The sequence below is a fragment of the Solea senegalensis genome, linkage group LG19 (genome assembly GCF_019176455.1).
Source record: "Solea senegalensis isolate Sse05_10M linkage group LG19, IFAPA_SoseM_1, whole genome shotgun sequence".
Classification (NCBI taxonomy): domain Eukaryota; kingdom Metazoa; phylum Chordata; class Actinopteri; order Pleuronectiformes; family Soleidae; genus Solea; species Solea senegalensis.
Genome location: NC_058038.1, coordinates 20,207,499 through 20,217,412, shown reverse-complemented (window position 1 = coordinate 20,217,412; position 9,914 = coordinate 20,207,499). Strand labels below are relative to the sequence as shown.

The following is a 9,914-nucleotide window of genomic DNA, read 5'->3' as shown; positions in this document are numbered from 1 at the left end:
TCATTTTGGACAACATACTATACTATGACTTTTTCGTCTCATTTTGGACGACATACAATACTATGACTTTTTTGACCGATTTTGGACGAGATACAATACTATGACTTCTTTGACCGATTTTGGACAACCTTCTATACTATGACTTTTTTGCATGATTTTGGACGACATAGTATACTATGACTTTATTGTCTAATTTTGGACAACATACTATACTATAACTTTTTGTCTCATTTTGGACGACAAACTAAACTATGATTTTTTTGCCTAATTTTGGACGATATACTATACTATGACTTTTTTGCCTAATTTGTGACGACATACTATACTATGACTTTTTTGTCTAATTTTGGACGACATACTATACTATGACTTTTTTGTCTCATTTTTGACGAAGTACTAAACTATGACTTTTTTGTCTCATTTTGGACGACATAGTAAACTATGACTTTTTTGTCATATTTTGGGTGACATAGAATACTATAACTTTCTTGGGTGACTTTCGACGACATACTATATTATGATGTTTTTGACGACATACTATACTAAATAATGAACTAGTCTCTATATCCACCAACAGACTGACTGCCAAATAATGAACTAGTCTCTATATCCACCAACAGACTGACTGCCAAATAATGAACTAGTCTCTATATCCACCAACAGAGTGACTGCCAAATAATGAGCTGCTCTAATAATCCTGAAAACACTAAAAGAAACCAATAATAGTTTTTTCTTAATAACTGAAACTAGTTTGTCATTTTTCAGTTTCTCAAATATGAATGCTCCAGGCCACCGTAGAACACAGCTAAAGAAGAGCGAATACGGAGCCTCCAGGCCTCTGGGGGGCGATGTAGTGCATGAACAGGTTCCTCACCAGTGAGTCCAGCTCTGAGGGTTCACAGGTGAACAGGTGAGTGTTGACTCCCAGTGTGGTGAACACGGCCTCGTCACTGGGACGAAACACGGCTTTTTCTGCACAACAAAACATCACGGATCAGTGTGTGTGTGTGAGTGTGAGTGTGTGTGTGTCTGTGTGTCTGTGTGTGTGAGTGTCCTGACCTCCTGATGATGTCACTGCCACCAGGACCAGGTTTCCAGGAAGAACCGGTTGATCTTCACTGTACTGGAGTTTCTCTCGGACCAGAGCCAGAATTTCACCGACTCGACACGAGAGACGACTCCTGATGGTGACGTAGGAATGATCCGGAGTGTAGACTCTGCAGAAGACTGGAGACAACCGGAGACAGTGTTACACATGTGTGTGTGTGTGTGTGTGTGTGTGCGTGTGTGCGTGTGTGCGCGTGTGCGTGTGTGTGTCATACTCTCGTCAGAGCCCCTGAACGCCTCTCTGGGCTGCAGACACGCATCGATGCGTCTGAAGTGTCTGAACAGAGGACGGACCTGTTTCTTCTTACTCTCCTTCTCCTCATCAGAGCTGGAACACACACACACACACATCACACTAAAACAGTTGACTTTATCACTCTACGTGTGTGTGTGTGTGTGTGTGTGTGTGTCTTACGGGTGGTGTAAGATCTCCGTCCACCGCTGCAGCTTCAGAACGTCTTCAACAAGTTCAGGATAACGAGTCAAGTCCTGGAGAGCACGCAGGTACAGCTCCTACACACACACATATGCCATTATACTGTTGTTTGTAATGGAGTGTGTGTGTGTGTGTGTGTGTGTGTGTGTGTGTGTGTGTGTGCGCGTGTGTTACCTTGGGGAAGCTGTTGCTGCGCTCGCCCTCCTCCTGCAGCAGTTCTCTGTACGTGTCCAGGTACCTGAACGCCACGCTCAGCACCGCCTGCTTCCTCTCCGCTGCGTCCATCCCTCCATCTGTCCCTCCCTCCGTCTCACCTCGCCCTCTCCTCCCTCCCTCCCTCCCCTCTGTCTCCACAGAGAATCTGAGTGGTGGTTAAGGACGGTTACTATGACGACGTGAGGACATGATGTGGAAATAAAATACAGTTTGTGATAAACGTGTGAAGTCCTGTGTCTCACACATGCACAGATTCTCTCTATGAGTGCAGTACCTGCAGCAGCCTGGAGGGGGCTGTGTGTGTGTGTGTGTGTGTGTGTGTGTGTGTGTGTGAAGGATACTGTTGCAGCAGAATTTGCTGGAACCTGTCAGACGTCAGGAAGATGGGATGTGTTAACATGAAGTCGTCCAGCAGCGTTTCTATGGAAACACAAACACACGGAAATGAGTCAACATCAAAGAAACACGTGAACAAATGAACGTAAAAAACAACACAGTCGATATTATCACGATACTTAAGTCACCAGACGATATTATCACGATACTTAAGTCACCAGACGATATTATGCGTGCCCAAAATACTTGGGCGGAAATATCCGATACTTAAGTCGCAATCGATAATATCTAAATACTTAAGTCGCAGGCGATATTATCCGCGATACTTAAGTCGCCAGTCGATATTATCCACGATACTTAGATCACCAGTCGATACATTATCAGTACCAGAAGTACCAGACGATATTATCACGATACTTAAGTCACCAGTCGATATTATCCGACTTAAGTGCTGGGCGATATTATGCGATACCCAGTCACCAGACGATATTATCACGATACTTAAGTCACCAGACGATATTATCACGATACTTAAGTCACCAGACGATATTATCACGAGACAATATCATATATCATCACAAGATGATATTATGATACATAATATCGTACACAAGATATCGCCTTGTGATGATATCATGATATCGTCTCACATTAATATCATAATGTTGTCTCGTGATAATATTGTGTGGTGACTTAAGTATCGTGATAATATCATCATATTGTCTTGTGATATCATAATATCGCAAAATCTTGTCATTCCTGGAGCTCATGATTTGGACCTTTGAATTTTTCTGCAGGGAAGGAAGAGGAGGAAGAAGAAGAAGAAGAAGAAGAAGAAGAAGAGATGAAGTGAAAGAGCTTCCCACTCGTTCACCTTCCTCTCCTTCTCCTCCTCCTCCTCCTCTCCACGCTGCAGGTTTCCCTCATAGAGAGAAGCTCTGTTCCCATAGCAACCAGCTCTCAACAAGACATGTGGAGAGGAGGAGGAGTGGGAGGAAAAAAACACTCAGACTTAAATTAGACGAATCACACGGAGCTGTAACGTGAAACAGATCTGAGGAGAAGAGGAGGAAGACGAAGAGAGAAGAAGAGTGGTGTGCTGTAGATGACAGATGTAACAATAATAATAATAATAACAATGAATTTTATTTGTAATGCACTTTATATTGAACAAACAATCTCAAAGTGCTACATAACAAAAATAAAAATAATAAAAACTAAAAAAGCTTTCTTAAAAAGGTGGGTTTTTAGGCCTTTTTTAAAAGTGTCTCGGGTCAGTGGTGCTCAGGTCGTCAGGGAGAGCGTTCCAAAGACTGGGAGTGTCTCCCATCGTTCGGAGCTTGGTCCTCGGGAATTGGCCGGAGCGGAGGTGTCGTGGAGTGGGTTGAGGGGTGATTAGCTCCTTCAAGGAGGTTGGAGCGTTACCATAGAGGCACTGGTGGGTTAGTAGTGAGATTTTATATTCAATCCTGCATGAGATTGAATACAAAATCTCACTCCTGAGATTACGAGAAGTAAGAAATCACAATATTATAGTCAGAAATGTAGGTCCTCACAACATCTGTGAAAACCCACACACGGACGCACACACACACTGAGGACATTCACAGACGTTAAGCATTCGCTGACCTTTAACCTAAACCCTAAAACCAGGTCTTAGCTCTGAGACAAAGTCCTCAGTGAAGAACGCTCGGTCCTCACAAAGACACAAATACAAGAACACACACACGTATACAATTTAAAACTGGTGAAGTGAGTGAGGAAATGTTTACCTGAGCACCTGCCTGTCCCAACACGCCTGCTACTGAGTGTGAGTACGTGTGTGTGTGTGTGTGTGTGTATACACGTGTGTGTGTGTGTGTGTGTGTGTGTGTGTGTATACATGTGTGTGTGTGTGTGTGTGTTATGTAAGAAGTTGATGCTGGTTTGTTCCACTTTTATGAAACTATCAGGAAATGTACTGCCTCTCTCCTTGCACACACTTTACACACACACACACACACAAACACACAAACACACACACAGACTGGGCGGGACATTTTTACTGCGAGGTGTTAAAGGCACAGTTCAGTTTAGTTTATTTGTGTGTGTGTGTGTGTGTGTGTGTGTGTGTGTGGTTGTTTGAGCGACTGAGACGTGGTCGGTGCTCACTGCGCTGTGAGCGCCCCCTGCTGCTGACAGCCAGTGAGACACAGAGGCTTAAGCCACCAACAAAAGACTCCGGTTATAAAATCTACGTCATTTTCAGTGCACGATATCTGCTGGAGAACAGGAAGCTGAAGTATGTGAACCGCTCACTCTCCCACACCAAAGCCCAGAGAGAAAACCAGTGATTTTAGCTGCTGGTCCTCTGCTGCCTCGTGTGGTCACTTTGTGTCACTGAGTCTAAATGAAATGTTTCAAATGCCGAAAAGACAAAATAAGACACGTGAACTTAGTGATGGAGGCAGCAGTGTGTGTGTGTGTGTGTGTGTGTGTGTGTGTGTGTGTGTGTGTGTGTGTGTGAGGTTTGGTGTGGTTTCCATTTACAAATCAGTAAACATGTTTCATTTAAAGAGCAGTAGTTTTTTGTTTTTTTTATCCAATTGTGAGGCTGTTTTCTCTGTTACTTTATGGTTAAAGGTGATTATGGAATTATCCATAATCACCTTTAACAACAATAATAATGATAAACCCTGTACCTTTAAATGAGGCATTTGTAAAGAGTTAAATGTGAGTTGACAGACGTCACAGATTTTGTTGCGAAGCGGCCGCTCCGGTTCCGTCGCATGTTTCACATCTGCGGACAGACTGGACACACTGGTTTGTCTCGTCGTCCTCGTGGACTTTTCTGTCCCCTCACAGCTCAGAGACGTCGTGTCTCTGCATCTTATGATTGTGATAAATGTTACAAATGTTCCTAAAAACACTTTCAAAAATATAGATTTCATATCAGATCCAAACCACTCACTCTCCCACACACACACACACGCACACGCGCACACACACGCACACACACACAGTGCTGCCTCCATCACTAAGTTCAAATGTCTGATTTTGTAAAATCAGCTTTTAAAATACTAAACTCAGTGACACAAAGGACCACACGAGGCAGCAGAGGACCAGCAGCTTTGGTGTGGGAGAGTGAGTGAGTTTACAGACGTCTGTAAGAGTGAGATTTCATGACACTAGTCGTTTGTGTCTTGTGTCGCAGGACAGTGAGCGACACAGACGCAAACTAAACCCATCATCACAGACCTTTGGACTCACGGCTCGATCATGTAAGATTTACATGAAGTCATAAAGACGCCGGGCTGGTTTAAACTTCCTGTTCTCAAGAAGAGACAGTGAGGACAGACGCCGTTCAGGGGGCGCTCACGAGCATCATCTAAACACAAGTGGAAGAGTGTTGCAGTCGTCTTTTCTACTTTCTGTCATTTTTGTGTCAGATATTTGTTTCCTCTGTAATTGTTGATCAGTTATGTAACAAAAACATCGACATCAAAGTGTCACACAGGAAATGAAAGACGGAAGAATCCACATTTGATTTTCAGCGTCAGATGGTTAAAGGTTCACACTGTGTGTGTGTGTGTGTGTGTGTGTGTGTGTGTGCGTGAGAGAGAACCAGTGGTTACATAATCACTGCCGTCCTCTCACACAAACACAGCCTGCTTATTACAGCTGAAGTGGGTGTGCATGCGTTTACATATGTGTTCCTGCAGGAATGTGTGTGTGTGTGTGAGTACATTTAAAAACTGTAGATTTGGGACTGGAAATAAGGATTATTTTCATCATTCATTCATCGATGACTCGTTTGGTTCATAAAACGTCACAAACCTGGAAATGATGGTGTTTCTCAAATGATTTGTTTTCAAAATATTCACATTTAAGAAGCTGAAAAATCACAGTTTTAAAAACACTCCAACGGATTAAATAGATTTGTTATGAATGGACGCGTCAGTCAAGTTCTGACATTTACGATATTCCTTGAACGCATCTCGTTCTTCTCAAAAACGCAGTTAATATTCAAACAGAATTGATCCTCATCAGCACCTGTAGACCCTCGGTTCGGAGGATTTTTTCGTACAGAATGTCGGACCTCCTCCACCTGCTGTGTGATTGGGCGGTGGTGGTGGTGGTGGGCGGAGCAACAGCACCAAAACATAAACATCAAAGAAACAAGCAGCGTTCTTACCTGTGCAGTGTCCGGAGCGTTTTCCCGCCACGCTGTCCAGCATGGTGAGGGTCAGACTGTCCGGCGTGTCAGGGTGAAGAGGCGTGGCTCCTCCTCCTCCCTCCTCCTCTCCTCCTCCGCCACCGCCTCCTCCTCCTCCTCCACTACTCTCTGTGATCAGACTCGCCTCAGAGCTCTGCTCGTCGCTCGACAGAGACGGACTGCGGACGTCTCCTCCTCCTGAACCAGAGCTGTTAGCGCTGCCCGGCACCGAGACCGGACCGGGCGGCCAGCAGGGGGCGTCCTCGCTGTCGGGGCTGCAGGAGGACGAAGGTGTGTTTGTTAAATCACGTTAAAATAAAAACTAAACCAACTACTGAGTCTAATGTCAGCATTAAACCCGAGATTAAACGTGGGAACATGCATTTTTAAATTTGGGATTAAACCCGAGATTAAACGTGGGAACATGCATTTTTAAATTTGGGATTAAACCCAAGATTAAACATGGGAAATATGAATTTTTAAATTTGGGATTAAACGTGGGAAATATGACTTTTTAAATTCGGGATTAAACCCAAGATTAATCATGGGAACATGCATTTTTAAATTTGGGATTAAACCTGAGATTAAACGTGGGAAATATTAATTTGTATTCGGGATTAAACCCGAGATTAAACATGGGAACATGCATTTTTAAATTCAGGAATAAAATTTAAAATAGGTCCTGAAAAAACTTCATGATTAAACCCGGGAACATGTGTTTTTAATTAAAGGATTTAACCTGAGATTAAACATGGGAACATGATTTTACATTGGGGATTAAACCCGGGAACATGTGTTTCCACACACTCACCTGAAGACCTCCCGGGTCTGACCACTATCGGGTGACGTCTCTCTGAAGAACGGAACGACCCGGGACAGACTGGCTCTCCGGCGGGACGCTCCGGTTCCCCCGCTGGCCTTGTCCGTCACGCCGCCCACGAAGCCCCCGGCCCGGGTCAGAGCTGTGGTCTGCTTCTTCAGGAACTTCTCCAGAGGTTTCATCCCCGCCGGCATGGTGGGCCGCAGGAGGGAGAGGAGGGGGGAGACTGATGCTGTGGAGGAGGAGGAGGTGTGATGAAGATGCAATGGGACAGTGAGGAGGTGAAGAAGGAGGCAGGTGCTGCCTACATCATACGGCCCCTGCAGGTGGGGGTGAGCAGGTGTGACGCTCCAAGGCTCCGCGAGGTTTCTCCGGAACAACGACCCGATTTTAACCCATTGGAGGAGGAAGAAGAGGAGGAAGTGGAGGAAGAGGAGGTGGAGGAGAATCTCTGTGTCCGTCTACTTGTCTTCTTTTCTCCGCAGCTCCGCGGGTTCACCGCGTCCTCCTCCGCTGCTCTCTGCTCACTCTGCGGCCGCCGCGTAAACACACCGAGCTCCGGCACGGAGCGTCGGAAAAACCCGAAGACCACGAAGCCGAAGGAGGCAGCTGCTGCTCCGGCCTGAGTCCGTGCAGCTCCCCGGTGGTTTCTGCGGGACACGGCGGGGCCCGCGCTGCTGGTTTGTCCGCGGTGAACGATGGCGACGGCGGCGGCGGCTCGACGTTAGCGGGAGATTCAGCGTCCGCACACACCTGAGGGGGGGGGGAGGAGGAGGAGGAACCCGCCCGCGCGGTGCGTTTAAGGACTGTGGGATTTTTCAGCTGCAGCAGAAGGAGCTGTTTTTTTTTTTAGGTCAGATACTGCAGAGTCTGCCTCACCCTCCTCACCCACCTCACCCACACACACACAAACTCGCTCGCTCTCTCTCTCGTGCACGCTCTGATCTGCTGCAGTTGCGCGCTCGCGACAAAACAGGCAGACGCGTCGGGACGCGCGCATTCACATTCACACTCTTGTAAAACTGTTGTCAGTGAAAAAAACACAGAAGACGTTCATATTTGAACAATAATATAAACACAGATTACGATTAGAAACAGTCTCACAGTATGACGTGTTATTCATTTACACTGTAAAAATGTAACAAGATTTAAGGATTTAATATGAGATTATTATTAAACGCCAGAACATGATTTTTTAACGTCAGGATTAAACCAGAGTTTGAACCCGGGAACATGAATTGTCGTATTCTCCTCCTGTGTGTATGATGATGTCATGAATGCAGCCAGAAGTATTTTTATAATCTGAAAGTTTCAGAAAGGACTTTTTGATGAGATGAAGACGCTCCTCTTCTCCACCGGCCCCTGCTCTGCTGCTGTATACACACAAACGCTCCCTGTAACCGAACAAACAAGTTATGTACTGCAACTTTAAGAAATGAAGACATATATATGTCCTTCGCTAACTAGACATTAGTTCCATCGTCGTTTATCAGTTTTTGTCAAACGTCTTTATTTTTGTCCACAAATTATTTCTTTGTTTTTCTGGAGCAAATAAACTAGAAAATATTCACATTTAAGAAGCTGAAAAATGACAGAAAAAGGTTTTTAAGTTCAAACAGTCGACTTTTCATTTAGTAAAAGTTAATTCATCAGCTATGGGTTGCAGCCCTTAACTGACAGTGTCACGTTACTGTGTGTGTCATTTGATCAGGTTGACAACACTGTAACACTGTAACACAAACACAAACACACACACACACACACTCCAACATCACGTTTCATTCAATTAAAAACAAACTCAAATCTACTCTTATGAACTGTTTTAAAATATATGCTTTAGTTTTATTATACCTTAAGCTGAATAAGGAAAGGAGGAGTCTGACGCGTGATTGGTTGAACAGATGTTACATCAGCTTTATATACATGAAACTCACCAGCTGTCAATCATTGGCTGAATGAGCTTGTTGTCGTGGTTACTACAGGGCATGTGACCATGACAGCACGATAATTTAGGAGGCTCTCATCTCCTTCTCTCCTTTCTTCTGCTCATTTATCTTGTCAGTTTATTTGGGGGGCGGAGCTTAAACTGACAATTATCAGATATTTAGGTCTTTATAACACATTTTGCACAAGCTGTGTAGAGTTTTGGGTCTGACGAGAGGAAACGGCTGAACCTCTGCTGCCGACTAGTGGTCGGAGGTTTAATTCAATATCAGGATGTTAAATACGAGTGTGTTACAAAAAATGTAGATTTCTTGTGACTGCAGCTGGAGAAAACGTTTGTCGTGGCCAGTGCAGAGCACATGAAGTCTGTAGATAATCTGTGATAATCTGTGAGTTAAGAAACAGTGTGGTAGCTTTTTAAGACGCTAGCTCAGGTGCTAACAAACAAACAGAAGGCAATGAACAGTGTCGTTATCGTCGTGTTCTTTATTGATCCTGCGTGGACGACAGCGTTCTCCACATACAAACACAAACTCAACTCTACTGTGACATTAAAGGGATAGTTCAGGTTTTGTTCCTTTAAACTGTTTGTTTGAGGTACTGACACATTCACTCACTCACTCTCCCACACCAAAGCCCACACAGAAAATCTGAGGTTTTAACATCACACACGCACACACACACACGCACGCGTTGTTGATCCACTGCTGCCTCCATCACCGAGTTCAAACATCTGATTTTTCCAATTCGGCATTTGATTTAATTTAGACTTAAATTAGTGACACAGAGTGACCACACGAGGCAGCAGTAGACCAGCAGCTCCTGTGTCCCTGCCAGCTAAAATCACTGATTTTCTCTGT

The 9,914-nt window shown here is 44.6% G+C and overlaps 1 protein-coding gene across 1 annotated transcript; it reads right to left on the bottom strand.

Moving 5' to 3' along the window:
- Window positions 1-805: 805 nt before the first annotated feature.
- rapgefl1 (Rap guanine nucleotide exchange factor (GEF)-like 1) lies at window positions 806-7,963 on the bottom strand. Its single transcript, XM_044051034.1, has 9 exons — window positions 7,419-7,963; window positions 7,102-7,342; window positions 6,270-6,565; window positions 2,101-2,179; window positions 1,718-1,904; window positions 1,523-1,620; window positions 1,323-1,435; window positions 1,060-1,227; window positions 806-972 (listed from the first exon to the last, which is right to left on the bottom strand). Exons 2-9 carry the CDS (start codon window positions 7,302-7,304, stop codon window positions 806-808), a joined length of 1,311 nt encoding a protein of 436 aa, XP_043906969.1. The 5' UTR covers window positions 7,305-7,342; window positions 7,419-7,963.
- Window positions 7,964-9,914: the final 1,951 nt, after the last annotated feature.

Bases quoted from the DNA above. Each gene is read 5' to 3' on its own strand.
- rapgefl1 (XM_044051034.1), bottom strand. From the start codon at position 7,304: ATGCCGGCGGGGATGAAACCTCTGGAGAAGTTCCTGAAGAAGCAGACC. The intron at 1,905-2,100 runs GTATCCTTCACA...ACCACCACTCAG, and splicing joins CAGCAAATTCTGCTGCAACA to ATTCTCTGTGGAGACAGAGG. The intron at 1,228-1,322 runs GTATGACACACA...GGTTGTCTCCAG, and splicing joins GTTCAGGGGCTCTGACGAGA to TCTTCTGCAGAGTCTACACT.